At 36.6% G+C, this 22,869-nt stretch overlaps 1 protein-coding gene across 6 annotated transcripts in view; it reads left to right on the top strand.

The window, feature by feature from the left end:
* Positions 1 to 22,869, top strand: part of CSNK1G3 (casein kinase 1 gamma 3) — a 65,872-nt gene that overhangs the window by 26,282 nt on the left and 16,721 nt on the right. For all 6 annotated transcript variants that reach the window (XM_068168963.1, XM_068168962.1, XM_068168961.1 and 3 more), the window contains 5 exons: positions 3,608 to 3,677; positions 15,217 to 15,365; positions 16,604 to 16,838; positions 18,389 to 18,474; positions 18,601 to 18,685. In XM_068168963.1, coding sequence (XP_068025064.1) covers positions 3,608 to 3,677; positions 15,217 to 15,365; positions 16,604 to 16,838; positions 18,389 to 18,474; positions 18,601 to 18,685 — 625 coding nt within the window. The remainder of the gene's footprint in view (positions 1 to 3,607; positions 3,678 to 15,216; positions 15,366 to 16,603; positions 16,839 to 18,388; positions 18,475 to 18,600; positions 18,686 to 22,869) is intronic.

Below are 22,869 nucleotides of genomic sequence, written 5' to 3'. Positions count from 1 at the left end.
TTACCAGTGCTTAAAGAACTCTGAATATGTAGTGAACTTCTTGCATTGTCCTCTTACATTAGTAGTATGAAAAGGTATGCAGTAAACTCATGGAAGGAAGGGATCAGTGGAAATCATACATGGTGCTTGGGTTGTCATTGTAAGGCAAAAATACATTTGCTATGTAGAACTAGTGGATTCTTTTAATATGGTTCTCTTATATCTTTCAGCTTGTTAAAAGTTGTTTTGAAATTGGAAGAGATTTGGATCTCTTAAAAGCAGCAGGCATCAAGTTGTAGTATTTAGTTTTTTGGGTTTTTTTTTGGTTTGTGTGGTTTTTTGTTTTTTTTGGTGGTGTTGTATTGTACACAGTCCAGGATTTCAACAGTTAGGTGGGTTGCAATTGCTCATGGTATACCATTTTTTTCCTTTTAAAGATTTTTCTTTCTAGCACTTACATTCTTTGTGTGTTATGTGCAGTCCTTAGGCCTGTGCTCAGTCTTCATTGTAAATGAGGCACTCCTGATTTTCTCTAGGTTTTGCACCTGTTGTACTTCAAAGTTTAGCCTTCCTGAATGGGATTACTTGAATTGCGTGATAATTTGAGCAGTCACCCTTGGAAGGTATAGTTGTGGTAATCTCTCCTGCAATATCCTGAAGCCTTTTTTGCATTCCATTGTTGGCATACTGTTTTCTTGAGCAGCAAGGCATCTCCTTTGCCAGACGTTCTGTGTATAACTGTGTACTCTAATGCAGGAGGATTGTATGTGTTTCTTTCAAGAGCATGAATTATGTCTATACTTAAAGAGCAGCTTGCAGAAGTGCTTATGATGTTAGGAGTAAATGGGTTTTATAGCTATTGTTTTGACCTAAACTTTTCTTCATGTTGCATTTACTTCTCTCATGGACAAAATTATACAAGTGTGTTTCTCTTTATGATGCTTATGGCAGCTTCAGGACTTGTGTAAGGAAAGAGTTAAAACACTTAATTTTCCTGTGTGAGGCCCTAGGGTCATAGAATGCATTTTAATCTGTGTGGTTTATATGTAAACTATGTTTGTTTTGATAAAGCAGCTATACTTCCAGGATTTTACTCTTAATCTGGCTTTTTTTTTTTTTAAAAATATGGCCTATTCTGGTTGATCAGATAGTTGGAGAGGTTAGAATGAGCTCTTCTAAACAGTGAGACTCTTAAGAATTGAGATTTGAGTCTTGCACTGCCAGTGAAATTTGCATGTTTCTGCAGATCTATTAGTGTGTAAATTGGTATCTTGGAATCGGGCAGTTCTTCAGGAACAATCATTTAAAATACATGAACTGTACCTTTTCTGCTCACTTCTTCATTTAGCATTAGGTTTACTACTTATTACATGCCTATATACTTCACTTAAATCTCCTGTTCCCTATTCAGATAATCCCCCTCCTCTCATTCTTCTTCCCTTTGATACTCATCTTCTGTTTCCCTTTGACAAATTTTCTCCATTGCCCAAAGTTATCTCCTTCGCAGGATGCTTAACCACTCACCAGATACCAACAAAGGAATTTCTTGAGCTGCTTCTGAAAATAAGTCCATTTTTCTTTCTCTTTTTATTAAAGATAGCAGGTTATGAGGTAGTTGCTGTTGCTTTTAATCTGTAATTCACTGATTGGTGAATTATTTGACTGTTAAGATTTTAATCCTTAAAAATCTTGAGTGGGATATGTGGAAAAAGGGTTGTGGTTGGTTCCAAGGCTGGAATAATTTTTTTTCCTTTTTTTTTTAATAATTATTGTGGTCTAGAACAATGCCATTTCAGAACCTGTCTAGAAAGTTGTAAAGTGCAGCTCTAAACAGACTGATCTTTTCTTATAACGAGTGTCTTACCTTGCAAACGAATGTTTCCTGAAAATAGCTTTTGTTTGTTGCTTAAGAAATCATGAAGCAGATGTGGAAGATACGATTAGGAGTTAGCACTGGATTGCTAAATCTATGAGAAGTAGATAGCATCTGAATATTGTGCTTTGGGATAACATTAGAGTTCCTGAAAATTTCTAACATTATGGTTAGACTAAGGTGTTTAGTCAGAGCCCTTTAGAATAGAAGTGGCATATCATGAAAAGAGTATCTGGTGCTTAGTAAACCGCATGTTTAATTCTTTGGCAGCAAGATCTATATTGAGTGAAATTTCTTTTACAGCTAAGAGAAGCTATCTAGTTTTTAATATAGAAGTCATTAGTAATCATTAGAATTAGATGTAAAAGCAGTGTAGTGAAGGTCATTTACAGAACACTTAGTAATTCTGGAACAGTTCTTCTAGCAAAGACCTGAGGTTTTTCAAGTAAACAAAAGATATTAGTAGGAGAACTTGGCTTCAAAGTTCTCTGGGGTTAACATGATCTTTGAGGTTACATGTTCCCAAGTCATGTGTTCTAGTTGAAGTGTACTGGAACACTAATCAAATAGAATGAACCATGATTATTTGTTAAAATAATCATGTATGCTTTTTAGACTTTATGCTGCAACTACATTTTAATGAATATTCTTCAGTCTTGGATTGTGATGGAGGATTACATTTCAACATGACTTATCTTGATGTATCCCTATCTCTCTTCTCATTTAACAGTTGTCATTACCTGATTTCCCAAGCTAGCTGTGGGCAGCAGGGAGGTTGTGCTAGATTAAAAAAATTCTTGTAGAGTAAATTAAGGTGAACTGACAGCAAATGAGGTCTGTTTATTTGATCCAAGGATCCAGTGACATCTTCACAAGATTAGTCCAAGTTCTTCTGTGGAGAGTGTATATCCAAGAAGGGCTTGTGGGCTACACGTAACAACCTGGGCCCAAGAGGCTGTGGTCATTTCATACCCTTTGGGCATGGGTTGGCTTCCTCAGCTTGCAAAGGGAGGCAGTGCTGATTTGCACAAAGCCCATCCAATAGATGGAAGATTACATTTAATGTAATTTACCACTCTCTGTCTCTTTCCTCACTTATTGATTACTGCATATTGCAAAATGGGATGTGTAGAAACAAAACACATTTTATGTGAGGAGCTTACTGTGCTTGCCCTTTCACAATACTCATTGGATAAAACGTTTTATTTCCTTTGCACGTTTGGAGTTACTGGTCAGCAACAGTAAGCATCCTTGCAAAAATAAGGCAGCTTCAGAAAACTGACAGGAAATAAATGGACTGTAAATACATATTAACACTTCCCCCCCTTGCTTTAGGAAGTAAAATTATTTTTTTCTGTAAGACAGGGTTTAACTTGAGTCTTTGGCTGGTGTCGTGACGTAGATTTGTTTGACTGTTTGAGAACATCTTTTGAGTCAATTTATCTGTGTATCACTGATACCTTGTAAGAGCTTCAAGATGCATCACCCATATCCTCTGGATAGACAGGCTATTTTTCAGCTGTTCTATTGTGGGTCTGTGATTGGGTTTTCATACTGAATCTCAGTCCTGTGGAGCAGTACAAGTTGTAAATGTCCCAGTGTACTCTAGTCTCACTTGATTGAGATTTAGGTTTCTTAGTCTCTTAATTACCTGTAATATTGGAAGCAGCTGGGTTAGTGTGACAGGTAGTGTGTTAGTTCATAGGCTTTGGCAGTGAGGCTTTGTTTTAAATGTTGTTTTTGTTTTTAAATCAGGAGCCAATGAAGTCGAGAGCACCACAGCTACATTTGGAATACAGATTCTACAAGCAGCTAGGATCTGGAGGTAAAAAGCAGTGTGATACATTTTACCATGGTTTAATCCAGGATCATCTTTTTCACAGACTTTTTCTGGTTTAGAGGTATAAATCTATTTAATAATCAATCTTTAGACAAATCCTAATGTCTCGAATGTCACAGAACTCTTTCATATGGATACACCTTAAACTAAACAATCTTAGATTAGTCCCAATGCATTGGTCATTCACGGTCTTTAGTCAGAGACAAACAGCTGATTTACCAATCACATATTTTTGTTTAAAATTGCTATGATGTTTCAATAGCCTCAGTATCAATTCTACTTTATTTCAATTGATATATAATTTCTTACTAGTTTTAAGCCTCTTAAATACTTAAAAAATATAGTTTAAATGCAGTTTAAGATTTGAATTCTCATTTTGCCCCCCTCTGTGGTTTTACACCCATAACTGTTCTTACTATGGTCTATTCAGTGATCCATTTGTCACTTTTTGCTTTTATAGGTGAGTGATACCTGAAAATCCTTACTGGTTTTTGTGTTTTTCACAGAACTCTGTTCTGTAATGTGTGAAGCTTCTTAAACTAGGAAGTTGAGTACAAATCTTACCTAAATTGGTTCTTTCCTAGGAAGAAAGCTTAGATATTTTCTTTGAAAACAGTCCTTTAATTGCCAGATTATTTTTTTCAGGGTTCTTGTGGTTAGTTACTTTTCCCATTTTTAATTAATGTATAGGTTTATTGTATAAAGTAGTTTTCTACATACACACTCTTTTGTTCCTATCAGAGGCAGCATGGATTTCATAATGGTGATTTTGAACTTAATCTACAGTGGAATGCTATTCAAGCTGAAAAGTCATCTCTGAAAGTCATGGAATACAAAATGAATATGCCCCTACCACTTCCATGTGTGTTATGATGAATTTTAATACTTTTAAAACACTGTCTCTCTCAAAAATTCAGGACATGTGTTCTTTGATGTACAGACTGGATAGTGGTTCTCTGTTCAGGTAGCTATCAAGGCTTTGTTCGCTTCTTAAGGACTGTCTCTAGGGAAACGTAATGCTGTAGAGCAAATACTCTGTGAAGAGGAATCTTTGGAAATGGCTTTTAGCAAGATATGACATTGTCTATTCCTGTTCTTAGATGCAGAGTTAAATTTTTGTGTAGGTAGTTGTAAATAGTCAACCTATGATAGAGTAGCACTGTGAAATAGCTTGTAAGTGGAAATCAGATCTGAATTGCTCAACTAGTGAGACAAAACAACCTACAAGTTATGGATAGTAGCCAGCTGTGTGAAACCCAGCTATCTAAAATTGATGTGGAGCTATGTAGTGGAGGTAGGGGAATATTCCTTGTGAAAAACATATTTGCAAATGTAACTTTTTTTGCCATTTTGTTTGCAGAACAGCATTTAATGTAAGAATGTAGGCTAATCAATGTCTGCTTTACTTGAGTTATCCATCAGTCTTTAACCCTATTTATTGGTTGTACCAATGTTATGAATTTTATTCAAGTATTGTAAGAGAATGATGCATGCAGGAAGATAGTGACTTTTGGGATGAAAATGGAAATATAAAGCTCGTGAGTTACTAGCTATCCTCAGTATTTATGAAGAACTTATTACAGTATCACAGAATGTTAGGGGTTGGAAGGTACCTCAAAAGATCATCTAGTCCAGTCCCCCTGCCAGAGAAGGATGACCTATACCAGGTCATGTGGGAATTCGTCCAAACAGGTTTTGAATATCTCCAGAGAGGGAGACTTCACAATGCCCATGGGCAGCCTGTTCTAAGTGTTCCATCACCCTCACAGTGAGGAAATTTTTCCTCATGTTTACATGGAAGTTCCTTTGCCTCAATTTCCACCCATTACCCCTTGACCTGTCATTGGGCATCCCCAAAGAAGAGCCTGACTCCATCCTCTTGATAGTCACCTTTTATGTGTTTACAAACATTAATGAGGTGATTCCTTAGTCTCCAAGTAACAAGATAGCAGCCACTGGCTGAACTGCCATGTGTTTTGAGAATTTCCATAGTCATTAATGAACACTGGAAATGGGATCACACGATGTTAGGGGTTGGAAGGAACCTCTGGAGATCTTCAAGCCCCCTGCCAGAGCAGGACCATGTAATCTAGGATAGGTCACACAGGAATGCATCCAGATGGGTCTTGAAGGTCTCCAGAGAAGGAGAGTCCACAACCTCTCTGCGGAGCCTGTTCCAGTGCTCTCTGATCCTTAAAGTTCTTCCTCATGTTGTGGTGAGGTTTAGGCTGGAGGTTAGGAGGAAATTTTAAACAGAGAGAGTGATTGCCCTTTGGAATGAGCTGCCCGAGGAGGCGGTGGAGTCACCATCACTGGAGGTGTTCAGAAGGAGACTTGATAGAGTGCTTGGTTGCATGGTTGAGTTGATTAGGTGGTGTTGGATGATAGGTTGGACATGATGATCTTGAAGGTCTCTTCCAACGTGGTTTATTCTATTCTAACTGGTGGTGGAATTTACTGTGTTGTAGTTATCCATTGACCCTTGTCCTGTCACAGGGCACAAATGAGAAGAGGCTGTCCCTTCTTTCTTGACACGCAACCTGCATAGTTATATGCATGTAATAGAGTCCCTCTCAGTCTTCCCCTCTCCAGACTGGAAAAAACTCAGGTCTCTCAGCCTTTGTTCATAAGGTATATGCTACAGCTCCTTAATCGCTGTGTCCAGGGATCAAGCAGATCCCTGGTCCTCTTGAACTGGGGATTCCAGAACTGGAGGCAATATTCCAGGTGGGGCATCAGTAGTGCGGAGTAGAGGGGAAGGGGAACCTCCCTTGATTTGCTGGACACACTCCTCTTAATGCACCCCATGATACCATTAGCCCTCTTGGACACAAAGGCACATTGGTGTCCCATGGATAACTTCTTGTCCACCAGGACTCCCGGGTCCTTTTCCACAGGGCTGCTTTCTAGCAGATTACCTCCTATTCTGTACTGGTGCAGTTTATTATTCCTTCCCAGGTGCAGAACTCTGCACTTATCCTTGTTGAACCTCATTAGGTTGCTCTTTGCCTGGCTCTCCAGGCTGTCCAGGTCTTGCCGAATGGCCACACAGCCTTCAGGCAAATCAGCCAAGCCTCCCAGTTTGGTATTGTCAGCAACTTGCTGAGCAGACATTCTGTCCTCTCAGTGTCATTGATGAAGATGTTGAACAGGACCAGACCCAGCACTGATTCCTGGGGGACTCCACTAGTTATGACTCTCCATCTGAACTTGGCACCATTGAGCTCCACTCTTTGCACTCTATTTTGTAACCAGTTCCTAATCCATCTTGCTGTCTGTTCTTCTATCCCACACTTCCTGAGCTTGCTTACAAGGATGTTATGGGAGACAGTGTCAAATGCCTTACTAAGCTCAAGGTAGACTGCATATACCCATTTGGTTATGACATTATAGAATGCTATCAGATTAATCAAGTATGATTTCCCCTTGGTAATCCGTGCTAACTACTCCTGGTCGTCATCATCTCTTCCAAGTGCTTAGAGATGACCTCCAGAATGATTAGCTCCATCATTTTTCCAGGGATGGAGGTGAGCCTCAATGGTCTATAGTTTCCTGGAACCTCTTTCTTGCCCTTTTTGAGGACTGGAGTGACACTGGCTTTCCTCCAGTCCTCAGGCACCTCTTCTGTCTGCCTGGATTTTGCAAAAATGATGGAGAACGGTAGAGCAACAACATCAGGTTGCTCTCTCAACACTCTTGGGTGGGTCTCAGGCCCCATGGACTTGTGAATATCCAATATGATCTCTAACCCAGTCTTCATTGACTAGTGGAGTCTTCCCTCCTCCAGGCTTTCTCTCCTTCATCCAAGGTCTGGAGTTCACAGGGGCTGGTATTTAGCAACTCTGCCTTCTCTCAATCCTCAGGGATCAAGGCTGCCTCCTTGTTCAGCAGTGGGCTCACACCTTCCTTGTTCTTCCTTTTCCTACTGATATATTTGAAGAAGCCCTTCTTGTTCTCTTGTACTTCCTTTGCCAGCTTCAGTTGTTGTAAGAGGGCTTTGACCTTTCTTTTGCCTTCTTACATTCCCTGACAACTTCTCTATAGTTCTCTGAAGTGACAAGTCCCTTCTTCCATGAACTGTAAATTTCTTCCATGAGATTTCCTTCACAAGCTCCTTGCTCCTCCATATAGGTCTCCTAATATATCTACCTGATTTTTTTCTCTAGGGAATGCATCTATCTTGGGCTTGGAGGAAGTGGCATTTAAAATTTATGGAATTAATAGACAAGTTTTGTACTTAAATTATTTTTATATTAATATTTCACACTATCATTTTTTCTCATACTAAGAAGATAAACTGTGGGAGTAGAACTGATTTTGGGTGGGGGGGTATGAAATCAATAATTACTGGCTCAATTTGAGTACTGAGCAAAAAAGCTGAAGTTTATTTTTAAAGTTGGATTTTTGTTTTTAATTTAAAATCCTTACCAGTGAAAAGCTTTGAAGATGGTTTAATTCTTTGACAGTTAAGTACCGGGTGGTTCAGTTTCCTTTTGCAATGAGGAATCTGCATATTATTGTGTATTGTGGTGAAGAGAGTAAATTATTTAATGTTTACTGGTTTTTCTAACATTTCTTAATAAATCTATGGGTCATTAATCATGCTGTCTGGGAGCATTTACAAGTCAGTGCGGACTGGTTTTGTACTTACCCATCTGGCAAATTGAACCAAAGAATGGCAGGTGCCTCCTGCTGCTTAACCTGCTTTAGGAGAGCTTGTGCCTGCAATGCTGCAGTGCTTTTAAGTATCTGTTGGTATCAACAAGGGATGCCCGTTGTTAGAGGTTCATTTTTCACTTCAGATGATTTTTAGAGGAGGCAAAGGTCTGATTGGCTGTGGAATACCTTGCTTCTAAACCACTGTATTAATGTTTCAGAGATGGCTATTTTGGTTTGGGCAGAGAAAAGTTAGTTTGAAATACTTTGTCTGATTTTATTTTATTTTCTGGTGGCTGACTGCCGTAGGGCTTGAGATTGAACACTACTACCAATTTAATGTTGACTGGTAGATATTGCTGTTTATAGTCTTTTTTTTCCTTGTTTTCTGTGCTGAAAAGGTGTGCCATGAGCTGAAGGCTAAGAATGAAGTTCAGTACTTCAGCGTTCAGTAATCTTTCCTGTAGGTAAACACAAATATTTATCATAATGAATATGTGTTACTTCATGTAACTTCAGTTCAGACCATCTTGAGTGTGTATGTGAGATTTGAATGTTCAATTAACACCTTTTAATTTATTTTTTTTATTCTTTAAACTGCAACTCTATTCAGGATATAGAATGCATGAGCTTCAGACAAAGGAAGGCTACCTTATTTATTTAAGATAGTGATGGGTGATATTTTTCTTCTATCTTTCACTGTGAATCACTAAAATTCTGGCTCTTATATGGGAGAAGACAATGGGATTTCAGATTGCTATTGAGATCATCTCTAGCTCATCCCTGTGGCTATAGCTATCCCGCTTGCAATTCAGCCTGTGGAAGAAGATGCAACTCAGCATGGTTTTGTTAGTGTGTCAGCACCTGTGCTATGCTATAACTCTTCCCAAGACAAAATTACTGTATGATCTCTTAATTGCTATCTCAATTGGTATATTTTAATTATTGAGTAGATTGATATTGTACTGTATCATGAAGTTGTATATCAATAACAAGTCCACTTCATTGTAGTGTTAAAAGTAAATGAACAATGTAACATAAACCAATATAACTTACCCCATTCTATATTTTTTCAAAATATTTTGAGATTAGCATCCTGCATTTGCTGTTGTTTATAGGATAAAAATTATGAAAGATACCAGGGTTTTAAGGGAGTTAAAGCTTTTCCAAGAGTACTCTCTGTGATATATGTGCAAACATACTAATTTACTTTAAAAAAGTTATACTTTACTGGAGCTTCAGATTTTAGAGTAGAATTTGACTTCTAAACCAAGTGCATTTTTAACAGTCAGTAACAATAAAACTTGAAGATGAAGTGCCTAGTTGTTAACTACAGAGCTGCCAAGTAGTTCAGGGGGAGTCTTTAGTTTTACATGCATAAGTAATGTTTTATGAGTTCTTATGTCTGAGTTGTCTGATTTCCCAACCTGTCCATGTACTTGCTAACAGTCAGTATAAATGCGAGATTAATTTTTTTAGTAACTTCACAGGAATGTTGCTTTGAGCTATATACTCCTGGGGTGGGTAGGTAGGTAGGTGAAAATGTGAATTTTGCTGTTCATCTGAAAGCTAATACATTTAATTTTTTTGGGCTAGTGTTGTCCTACTTTTTATTTTTCTGGTTTGTTGCTGTTATGTAGGAGAATAAATGATAAGCCATTAGTTGATGTGTTTTTAAATCTACTACAAAAGATATAGGGCATAGAAAAGAATGCTATAAAGTTATAAGCACTTAAAATGAATCAAATAATCCCGTACCAGGGGAGATGTCTGTTCATATGCACTCTTTATGTACTAGTGACTGCTATGGTTTTGCTGTGCTGTTGGGGGAAAAGCTGACTCAGTTTTTGGTTCTGTTGCTGCTGATATACTATATCATGAAGGTTTTGCTGCTCATTTTTGTGAATATACTAATATTTATGTTTAAATTAATGATATTTACAACATTTTTTAAGTATAGTCCAACAAAAACTGTTAAGAAGTATTGCTGGGACTCTTTCTTGGTTTATGACAGCCCTTTCTAGCATTTTGCTGAATGAACTATTCAGAATTAACTGTTTAAGTAATTTTTTTCCTCTGCAATAAGTGCAAGTTGTTCTAGTCAGTGACCCATTACTTGACACTAAGAAACTGGGACTAGGAAAAAGAAAATACTTGTTTTCCTTTTGCAGTCTCTGTAGATGAAGCAAAATAAAGTCTGTGTATATAGAATTAAAGGGAAAAAATTGGATGGCATGTGCTCTTTATTTGAGTTTTTGATTATTTTTTTTCCTGGTATTTTGATGCACAATTTTTATTGCAACAGGATAATTATGCAGAATACTTAGTGCAGTTTTCTGAAAGGTAGTAGCCTTCTGTGGTTAGCTTTTCAAGACATTATTGTTCAAAATGAGATCATACAAGGTATCTCACAGTATCACTTAGGTTGGAAAGGACCTCGAGGATCATCGAGTCCAACCTATCAACACAGACCCCATGACTAGACCATGGCACCAAGTGCCACGTCCAATCTCCTCTTGAACGCCTCCAGGGAGGATGACTCAACCACCTCCCTGGGCAACCCGTTCCAATGACGAATGACTCGCTCAGTGAAGAACTTTCTCCTCACCTTGAGTCTAAACCTCCCCTGGCGCAGCTTGAGACTGTGTCCCCTTGTTCTGGTGCTGGTTGCCTGGGAGAAGAGACCAACCTCTTCCCGGCCACAACCACTCCTCATAGGGCTTGTGCTCAAGGCCTCTCACCAGCCTTGTTGCCCTTCTCTGGACACGTTCAAGTGTTTCGATGTCCTTCTTAAACTGAGGGTCCCAGAACTGGACACAGTACTCAAGGTGCTGCCTAACCAATGCAGAGTACAGGGGCACAATGACCTCCCTGCTCCTGCTGGCCACACTATTCCTAATGCAGGTGTAGGAGTGTCAGCTGCTGTTCTGTTACTTGTTCATCTTAGCATTGGTAGTATTATCTTTACTCTGTAGTGTCTTTGTAGGAATCAGTTTATGCTAATTGTCCCCTTTTGTGAGGGGTAGTTTAGTGAAAACTGGACAATATAATCCATAAATATGCTTAACAGTGCACACACTGAACTATAATAAGCTGAAAGTGAGGGAATAAATGAGTGCAGTGCTGTCATCTAGGCATTCCAGCTCTTATGCCAAAATCTCTACTGTGCACACCATATGTGACAACCATCTGACTGAGAGCTCCAGTGTCAAGTCAGATATTTAATATTAGCACAGCTTAATTTGTGTTTTTATTAGATAAATAAGTGCTTTTTTTTCCCCAGCACCTCAGTAGAGACTCTTGCACACTTGTTGGGTCTGTGTGCTCAGTTTTTGAAAACAGTGATATAACAGGAGAAGTATTTTAGTTGCCTAATGAAAATGAACTTTTCTTGAGAAAGAAACTGGAATCCAAGCAGTATTCAAGTAGTGAACTTCCAAGTTAGCATATCCTTGTTTTTGTAAAATGGGGTTGAAAATCATGCTAGGTTAAAATGAATTTACAGACTTATTACAGGGCAGTCACATAAAGCATTGTCCATTCATGTCTAAATACTTGGGGATAAGCAACTGCAGTTCACATGTGAAAATAAGGTTACGGTATTCAGTGTTGTAAATTTAGAAAGGAATTAGGTGTTTTAGTGTTAATGTAATTTAGTAGGACTGTGAGATACTGTTTTCTGGCCACAAGTAAATTTCTTCATTAGTGGAAGAATAAAAAGTTACTTACAACTTTATAATGACAGCACTGTGCAAAACTTTGAATTCTGCACATAATTTTGGGGGTTTTTGTGTACCTTTTAAATGGGATTTTTGAGAAGGCTTGAATTGTAAGCAGAGTAATTATTGAGCAAGGTACTAAAGAACACTGATTTCTCTATTTTTTTACAAAAAGAAGGCTGAGATGTCTTAGAAGTTCCCAGTATTTCCTCCTTATAATCTTGCCCCAGAGGGTCTCAGTGGTTGAAGCCAGACTAATTCTTAATGGAAATAAAACAGATGCTCTTAACTGGTAATATGTATTGAAATGTCTTGTCAACAATAGGGTGACATATTAATTTCCTAGAAATAACGTTTCTTTTTCTAACTTAACCTTTAAAAAGAAAATAAAAAACATAAGAGCTTACAGGAAAACCTCATGCCTGTTATTGCTAACATGTATCTTTCTGACTTTTTTTTCTTCTGACTATCTAGAGAGTGGAGAAAATGCAGGCAACAGTGATGTTGGGATATTGTTTTTAAGCAAAATTAAAATTGTTGTGACTAAAAAAGCCCTAAACCAAATTAACCCCCAAACATCTCTTACTTTGAACTGTTAATATGAAATATCTTCATAAACATGGAAGATTTTAGATATAATATTCCTTATCTACCTTGCAGATGTCAGCAACCACATGCTAAACAATTTGGGGATATTTTCAAGTTTTCTTCTGATCAGAAGATCAAATGTTCTGGATGGAATAAGTAATGTTCTTGCCATGTGAAATAAAATGAGATTTATCACAGCTGAAATGCATATTTCTTTCCCTGGATGTATGCTTCACAGGAGTTGCTGTAGTGCTTTCATGATACAGTGTGGCAGAATGAAATATTAAGTGTTGGTTTTGGCATCTCTGTAAGCACAGTTCTGAAACTGGCAACTCTGCCTACAAGTCTCAGTGTCACAAACGCCTTTCTACAAGTGTTTCATCTTTTACTACCATATAGTCATGCAAATTAATTCTGTAAATCTAGACAAAGTTGAGATGTCTTCTGTCATGTGTATATTTGAAGTATGTCTAATACATTAAAATGCTATTAAGAAGCAGAGTGGATGCAGTGGTGATAGAGGAGAGTAACTTCTCTTTAAAATATTTTGAAGTTAATGTCTTCAAATGTGGAAATATGAAAATAGATTCTTAGGATATGTTGCAGACCATTACAAATGGCATTCCTTCCAGTGAATTTGTTTCTTTTCAAAAGATAAGATGGTGGTAGTGTTTTGTGGTGCATGGGTTTTTTTGTGTGGCTGTGTTGTTTTTTGTTGGTTTTTTTAATGGGGGCTTACATTCTTGTGCATCTTTTTCAGAGCTGCATTTGCTGCTGCAGATAGATCCACATTTCCATGTGTAATTCCATAATACTACAAAGTAGAGGCAAGACAGGAAACTTAAGAGTTAATGAAATCCCCTTATGTGTACAAATATATTTTCTGATCCTTTATCTGATGATTGTGGGTGATGAATTTTTTTAACTTTTACTGTGTTCTGAGGCAGTGTGCAGTGTTCATTAGTAGCAATAAGCTCTCTGAAGTGGTTGTGATTATGCATGTGAATAAGTGTATTAGTGTAGGTGTGGCTGTAATCATGCATAAATGGAAGCTTTAGTTTTCAGAAAATGGAACTGTTAAACTTTTTAGGCATTATGTTTTTGTCTTTGATACTTGTAGGGAAAGATAAAAAACAAATGCTACATCCATTTTCTTTTTTGGTAAAATTGTAAGTTGGAGTTTGTTACCCAAAGCTGTAGTGGATACAATTAAAAATCGCTGCTCTGAGTGCAAATAGCACTGTAGTAAGGTGTGAAACTTGAGTCTTGATGTCCCTTAAACAACACCCAGATTCACAGATGTCGTCACTTTCATACTTGCATTTGATCTGTGGAGGAGGAAGGCAAAATCCAGTGTTTAATCATTAGAATATTCTGAAAATAGATCTTGTAGTTCTCAGTAGTACAGTATTGTAATAATAGACATCATAGAAGAAGCTCACATGAAACGAGAAGTACAGTTTTGGGGAACTGGTTATTTAGAGAAAATGACATACATACTAGAGAGCAACAACTAAAAACTTCAAGGTAACTAGCTTCCTTAATGAAAGCCATTCTGGTGAATGTCTCCTTCTCTGGAGACATTCAAGAACTTTCTGGACATCTTCCTGTGTGGTCTCTTCTAGGTGATCCTGCTCTGGCAGGGGGATTTGACTAGGTGATCTTCTGAGGTCCCTTCCAACCCCTAACATTCTGTGATTCTGTAACTGATGAAGTCTTATGTGTATGAGGAAGTGCAACGATGTCACGCTTTTCTAATTACATGGTCACACAATGCTTATGTACAAAAAGATGAAAGTAAAATTGGATTATAAAGCTTTAAGAACAATATTTTAAACTGAGTTGCCTGGTTTCTTAAGTCAGCTCTTTATCTGAAGCTAGAAATTCCAGAAGTGCAGGATATTTTTGTATTAATTTTTGTGATATATATACTCTAATCGCTACATTGATAGTGTAGATGGGTATGTTTGAACATGAAGACAGATTGTGGCATTATTGCTAGTGCAGTTGTGAATACAGTGCTTGAGAATATTAAAAAACATTTCTAGTTTGTTTTTTTAATGCTTGCATTTATTTTGTCAAATACTCTTGCAGGAAGTGCTTTCTAGTAACTTGAGGATTATTCATTAATTTCTTTGGGATACTTAAATTATTTCTATTGATATTAAGGTGGGCTTATTCCTGAATGTAAGTTAGTCATAGCCTCAATTTAAATATGTATTTATTTGAAAAGCAGCTTAATGAAGCCTCTCTTCATTTTAAAACCCTGTTCCAATTTGCTGTTATGAAACCTAACATTTTTATCTGACTTTTTTTTAATATAAAGCTTTAAGTCTTTCACAAGTCAAACATGTAATAGTCAAAATATTTAATGGAACTAGTTGTCTTGTTGCATCTTTTACCTATAGTTTTTTAGGAGGCTTTAATTGTTTGTTTTTTTTTTAATGAAAAATACATTTTTTTTTTTACTTCAGATCAACTTGAAATTGGGTAAAAAGGTTATTGGTATGTTCATTAATGTTATTTACCCATTATAATGACTTTGTACCTTCATTTTTCAGATGGAATACCTCAGGTTTACTATTTTGGCCCATGTGGCAAGTATAATGCTATGGTGCTAGAACTACTTGGACCTAGTTTGGAAGATTTATTTGACCTGTGTGGTAGGACATTTTCCCTTAAAACGGTTCTTATGATAGCCATACAGTTGGTAAGTCAGTAAGATGTTAATCTGAGTGTTCGTTGGAATAACTAAGTCAGTCTTCAAGGGATTAATGCTTATTTCACTTACACAATTTGTAGTTCCTGTGTTTTAAATTGATATTGGTAGCTTCTAGTGAACCTGGGATACTGTTTTAGAAGAAAGACTGGTTTAGGTAACTTTCATTTACTTTGTTCTAGTTTTGCAAGAATAATTGCATGAGTGCAGTTTCATTGTTCCTTCTGAGTATTCCTAGTTACAGCTCAAAATAGTTAATTTTAGTTTGACATACTCTATGCATAAAAACCATCATGAAATAAAAACAGTTGTAGTCTGGGGAAAAAATTGGATGATGGGATGCCTAAATAGCAAAAATATATTTTCTGGGAATTGTCAGAAAGAAAGACCAAACAAAATCCCCCCAAACCTTTGCAGAAATATTAAAGAGTAGAAAATTATTCAATGAGGATTATTTTTTTTGCCTTGTACTGATTTGGTTCCCACCCGAGGGAGTGTTGAAGTGGAAAGAGAAATGAGGCTGTGCATATTTAACTTCATACAGTGATTTCTAAACAAGTCCTTCTAAAATATTAATGATGCTGTTTCTCTACTTTCCTAAATAAGGTACCCACAAAGTGCAAAAATAGCTGTTTAAAACACAACTATAATTGCAAAATAGGCCTGCAACTGTAGACATACTCAGTTTATCTGTAAGCAAACCAGTAAAGTTGTGTTTTTTTGGTTTTTTTTAAATGCTCAAATCATCACAAGTCCACAGGTCATCTTTTGTTAATACTTCTTGTTCCTTTCTCAACATACAATTAATCTAGAATAAAGGTTTATATGCGCAGTGGTGAACTTCCAGTGTTTGTTTTTTTATGCCTTTGATATATAATCAATCTATATGGAACTTTGCTGCTCAGTGTTTGACATTATTTCTGATTATAGTTCTAATGTACACAAAATGTAATTGGTGCCAGCTGTTCTTAAAAGTAACTTGGTTATATTCTGCTTCATGTCATGTATGAACATTTCCAATACACCACATCATGTATCTTCCTGGGGGATGTGTACAGTTTTCACTGACTAACTAGGAGATACCCACATACAAAGAGCAATAGCCTTTGGGTTTAAACTGATAGGTGGGTGATTTGTTCTAAATACAAAGTCAATATAAGTTACGTAACAATGTAAGTTATGTGGCAAACTTAAACTCACTGTTTTGTTTTGTATTTTATCTTTTAAAGATTTCTCGTATGGAGTATGTCCATTCAAAGAACTTGATATACAGAGATGTAAAACCTGAGAACTTCTTAATAGGACAACCTGGAAACAAAACCCAGGAAATTATTCACATTATAGATTTTGGGTTGGCAAAGGAGTATATAGATCCAGAAACAAAGCAGCACATACCGTATCGGGAACACAAGAGCCTTACAGGAACAGCTAGATACATGAGTATAAATACACATTTAGGAAAAGGTATGTGTGGTTTTCAAGTGCAGAAACACAGGAATTAACAGCTGTCATTGTCTGAAATCCTCTTATTTTCAGTTTGTAATTTTTCATGGTCTGTAGTAACAAGAACTGTATGTTTTGTGTACTGTGCAAAATCAGTTTGTATGAAAACACTATTTAGTTGGATAATGTTCTCTAGGTCTCTAATACTCATGGTCATGTCTCAGCAAATAATTACATTATTTTTCCTTATCTACCTATACAAGATAAGATGTATTTTCTTGTCTCATAACATCTTCATGTTGCCTTCTCTGTTTTGACATCTTTGAAACATAGTGGAATAAAAGTAGCTTATAGTTGATGCTGATTTCTTGTATTTTAGCTTTTTTAATACTTATACTCTCAATGAAACTTTGTCAGACTAGTTAAATATTATGCTAGTGTTGTATATATGATGAGCTAAAGAAATGATAGGATAGGATATCTCTAGAGAGGTAAGTTGTTATTACTAAATGAATAAATTTACAATGATAGAATCATTTAGGTTGGAAAAGACCATCCATTAAGATCATTTGAGTCCAGCTGTAAACCAAGCACTGCCAAGTCCATTGCTAAACTATGTCCTTAAGCATCACGTCTTTTCAACATCAGGGATGGTGACTCAAATACTTCACTGGGCAGTCTGTTCCACTGCTTAACAGCCATTTCAATGAAGACATTTTCCCTAATATCAAATCAAAACCACCTTGCTATTACTGCTTTAGTTAGTCTCCATTTTTCCAGGGTAAGTACCTCCAGTTCCCTCAGCTGCTCCAGACAGGACTTGTTCTCTAGATCTCCCACCAGCTTCATTGCTCTTCTTTGGATGTTTTCCCACACCTCAAAAGTAGTTAAATATTAAGTATTTTTTTAATACTAATGTTATAATATATTTCTTCTAAAGGACAATATTTAGGCATGTGCCTTTTTCAGAAAGGAATTGAATTACCTTGTCTATAGTCAAGGTGGTTTTTTGCTTAAGAGGCTTCTTAACTCTGCTTTTCCCTTGGTGCCTTCCTTAGTCTCAAAATAGAGATGAAAAACCTGTCTTACTTTCTTGAGTACTAAATTAACTTCAGACATGCTTTTTCTATGAAAATATAAATAAGGATTATATGCAATTACTTTATGCCAAATGTAGAACTGTGCTTACAAAATAGAGGAAAATGCAGTTCAATTAAATCTTGCTTAAATTGTTTCAAGTTCACAACTAATGGATCAAAAAATACTGAAAGTAAAATGTGGTTATGTATGTGAAGGGTCAAAAATATAGTTAAAATGAGAACAATTTCTTACAATGAGAATCTGTTTGAAGTACTGCTGAGATGAGTATACCTGCAGCACCCACTTTAAAAAATTTTAGCTGTATTCTCAATGGAGATCATACTATACAAGAAGCTTTCCAAAATGCTCATTTTGATTTCAAGTTATTTATATATTCTGATTATTTTTATGTAATTTGAAAGCTAACTTATAAAATATAATGTAAAATTATGCAGGTTGAATATCCTAATATTATTTGAATTTTGTTTCAGAGCAAAGTAGAAGAGATGATTTGGAAGCTTTAGGTCACATGTTTATGTATTTTCTCAGAGGAAGCCTTCCATGGCAAGGTTTAAAGGTAGTAGTTTTTAATATCTTGCTTTGTCCTATTTTCATATCAGCTTTTCTTGCCATGATTGTTCTTTTAGGAAGTTTGTCTCCAAACGGTATGACCTAAGAATTTTGTTTTCTTTTTGTGTCATAGGCTGATACATTAAAAGAACGTTACCAGAAAATTGGAGACATAAAACGAGCAACCCCTGTGGAAGTATTGTGTGAAAACTTTCCAGGTATTGTCTCTTGTTAATAAAAATGTTGTATATTGATGTACAAAATGAAGCTTGCATAGCTAATTGTTTAAAATCTGGTTTAAAAAATGCTTCCAAGTGTGTCTTGTGTAATATGGTGTAGATGCATGAATTATCCTTTGAAGTAGCAGTAAGCTAATTCTGATGTTCCTCAGGGAAATTCCTCTAAAGGAAACACTTAAAAGTTGTTATACATTCATATGGTGATAACTGGGTTATTCTTTTATTCTACATAAAATGTAGTAAATTTTTCAACTCAAATCTGGTATTGTTCTGCTTCTAAAAATAAGCTTCATTAGGAACAGCTTGAAATAATATTTGTAAGCGTTTTCAAGTGTCACTTCTAGTTCTCCTTCAGTGCATGGAGAAGCAATGGAGTATTGGAAAATTCTAGAGAATCCAATATGACATTTTCTTAAAGTTGGACTAATCACCTTGTGCAGGGAGTACACACTTTGAGAAGTAGTCACAGTATCATTGATAAGCAAAATGGATTTTTTGAGAATAGCTCACAACAAGCTAATTTGACTTCCTCTTATGAAAAGAAATCCTGTCCATAGCAGGCCTTGAGAACAGGTGTTTTACATCATAAAATCTTAGTGCTTTTCCTGCTGTCCTTAAATATCCTCATAAGCAATCTTAAAATGTATTGAAGGGATCTGCTGTAGGAAGAAGAGTATAAAACAATTGGAAGCACATTGTTGCCAAATTCAAAACTTGAAATGGTGCTCCACAGAGATCTGTGTTGGATCTGTGAAGTATTTTTGGGTGCTTTGTGTAATTGAGTATATTTATTAAACTTTCAAATATCAAGTTTTAATTATGTGGGCTTAGAATGAAAGCATTCTGAGAGATTTCAAATACAGCCTTAGAAAGATAAGATATAGTTCAAGGTGGTATAAGAATATAGGACCAAATCTGAATTAAGAATTTTGAGTAGGAAAATATTCCTTAAGTAATGACTCAGTCAGTCACAAAGTAATGCAAGTGAACTGTGTCATGCTGCTACTTTTTTAAATGAACAAATACTAAATTGGATTGTGTAAATGGGATGTAGCCTGAAAGATGCATGAACTGTCATTTTCATGCTACTCAATTCTGAAAGCCTCAGCTCAAGCTGTATGTTAAATTTTGGGAACTGTATTTCAAGAAAATATATCCTGTTTTAAGGGTATCTCATAATGAAATGGGAGGGTTTCCATGCCATATTTGCTATACCTGTCACCAAAGATAAAGATTTGTTTGGTCAAGGTTATGAGGGTAAGAACTTCTGTGCCTTTTGGCTGCTACAAACACCAAAGAAATAAGTTTGCTACTTCCACAGCAGCTGGAACAAAGTAATGGATGTAATACAAAGCAATTAGGTTTAAACTTGAATTCCTGTGTTTCAAATATAGTGAAGAACACAATGAGATGATCATTACCAGGGAGACTATGGAGCTTCTTTGACGGGAGTTGTGTGAAAACAAACTAGAAAAGGCTGTAACCAATTTTCAATGGGATAGGGTGGTGTACTAGGTGACCTTTTGAAGTTTTTTCCCACTCTCTGGTAAAAATTAGTTTGTTACCAATTTTTCTTATGTTTCTCTTTGTACTTTTTTAAAAAACAAAGTCTGGTGAATTGACAAAATAGAAATTCTACGTCCAGTAGTGCATCCATGTTTTGCATCTTAGTTTTTATGTAGTTGCTAGAATCATCTAAATATCTCATTTAAGATATATATGGTGCTGTTCCTGGAAATAAGCAAGTAGCAATATAGATGTAGTAGCCTGTTTCCACCAAATTTAACCAGATACATGCTTGTTGACAGGAATGAATCTTAAAATAGAACAGGAAAAAGACACTTGACACTTGTTTCTTTCTTACATCTTTTAAAAGACTAAATTAAGAATTAATAGTCTTGTATGTGGTAGTTTGTGTGTCAGATATCCATGGATTTTCTGCCTTCTCCTGTCCTTTGACACTGAATAGAATAGAATGGGAAGTGTACCCACCATCATTTCAGCTCTTTTCAGGCAGCCAGCACACTGAGCTAGCTGACTGATATTCCATAAGGCAAGATAACTGTAGTATCATTGGAAGATACTTGGTCTTGGACATGTGAAAGACTTTTCTTTTTCATTCCCTGTTCTGTGGAATTGTACCATTTTGGAATGTGTTAAGCCTTGTATATAATATGAGTGAGATTTAAACTCAGGAGTTCCTGCTTCAAGTACATTACAAGGTACTTGATTTTTTGAGTCAGATAATTGTAACAGGTTCGTCTGCAATTCCAGCTTTCACACCTCTGAAGACATGTCATGCATGATTTGATTTCCAGTCTACATTGAGAAAGTATTGATTAAAGAGTTCCCTAGCATCATTTCACCTTCTTCAAGCACTGCTCTCCTCTGCTACTATTGAAGTCTTGCTTGTTTTTGGAGTTGGATCTCAGGTACCAAGGATTTCCTCCTATTCACGTCTCCATCTGTTTATGCCTAAAATACTCTGTATTTGTCAAAAGTGAGTAATTTGGGATGTTTCCATATGATTGTTCTGTGTTCTTGACAGCACCAGTATGATACTACCTCAAGACTTCCTTTTATCAAACTGATCTCAAAACTTCACTTCTCCCTCTTTCTACCCCACTATCTCTGAAAGAGTTTAACATACCATAGTTAATTCTTAGCACTTCTCAGCCATTCTTTATCAAAAGATTGTCGTCTTTAGAGCACCTTGTTGGGACCATAAAATGTCATCTTCTCCAGACTTTCACAGGATGAATGTGCAGTGATACCATTGTGCTGCTTCTGACTTACATACCTCTTCACAGAATCAGTAAACGTTGTCGATACCTACTTTTAACTTTACTCATCCTCTGACTTTCTAGTCACATAGAGGTATCTTCTTTTGTATGTTGGAACCATGAGGACAGCCTTTTTGGCTTGGCTGTAAGGTATCATTGCTTCTCTCAGAATGGCTTGCCAGTGGGGTTTTTCCCACTCTTGTGATCTGCAAAGGTTTCTAAAGAAGATAGGTTTTTAAGAGCAGTGTTCACCTGGTATTTGGGTCTCAGATCAAGTGCTTCACATGATCCATAATAAACTGCAAGAAGTTGTGGTAGTACTCTGTTCCAAACCACTGTAATGTCTTTGTTTCTTTCATTTGGTCATTTTTTGTTTGTTTTGGGGTGTTGCTTTTATTGTTGTTGATTTGGTTTTCTCACTTTCTTTTTTTTTGTTTGTTTTTGGGGTTGGGGCTGTTTTAGTTTGGGATTTGTTGTGTAGATTTTTGTCTTGTTTTGGTTTTGTTTACTTTTTTGTGGGATCTTTTGTTGTTTTGGGGGGGGGTGAGTGGGTTGGTTTGTTTGGGGTTTTTTGTTTGATTTGGTTTGGTTTTGTAACAGAAGGCATGGACAGATGCAGTCTAAAGGAACCAGAATTTTGGTATGTTTAGGTGGTCATTCTCTTCACTCTTCCAATACATTATTTTTTCTGTATAATACCTGCTAGATTGGAAGGACCTGTAGGACTTGGTCTTTTGTGAAACCTTGTTAACATTTCTCTTCTCACCATCAGTTCTTTTCTCAGGTTGTTGTAGTTACACGTGCTGTTCATTTCATTCCTGAAGGCCTTACTGCGAATGTAGTTAGATGTCTAAGCAATTTCTTTATGGGATTTGAAGCTTGTGCTTTAGGTGTTCATGGGTCTTCCCTTTCAGCCCTTGGATTCTCGTAATCTCCTGTCCATAAAGGTGCTTGTTCCTTAGAGCTGTTCTCAGAAGTCTCTTATGGTTTAAACCCATTATCAAAAATAGGGGATCTGTATGCTTTGCTCACCTTTGAAGACATTTGTACTGGAACTCTTGGCTTAACTAGAAGGTTCTGGCTGCTACTGCACAATCTGCACTTCATACTCTTTTAGCAAGTAGGAAAGCTCTTTCATTTTATCTTCACAGGTCCAGGCCCTTTCAGAAATCTCCCTGCTTGTCTCCACTACTGGGAGAATTTTGTAATTTCCATGTAATACCTACCCAAATGAATCTCCATTTGTATGCTGATATGGTATTTAAACAGCGCTATTAAACTGACACTGGTCAGAAGTCATTCTCCAAGAGCTCAGGTAACCCTAGTACTTCTCTGCAGTGTTTCTGTTCCAAACATTTGCCACTTTTCCTTACATAATGT

Source organism: Melanerpes formicivorus, unplaced genomic scaffold, assembly GCF_026170545.1.
Source record: "Melanerpes formicivorus ecotype bairdi unplaced genomic scaffold, bMelFor1.0.p_v2 SCAF_161, whole genome shotgun sequence".
In the NCBI taxonomy this organism is placed as follows: Eukaryota; Metazoa; Chordata; class Aves; order Piciformes; family Picidae; genus Melanerpes; species Melanerpes formicivorus.
This window is presented reverse-complemented; position numbering and strand designations above follow the sequence as displayed.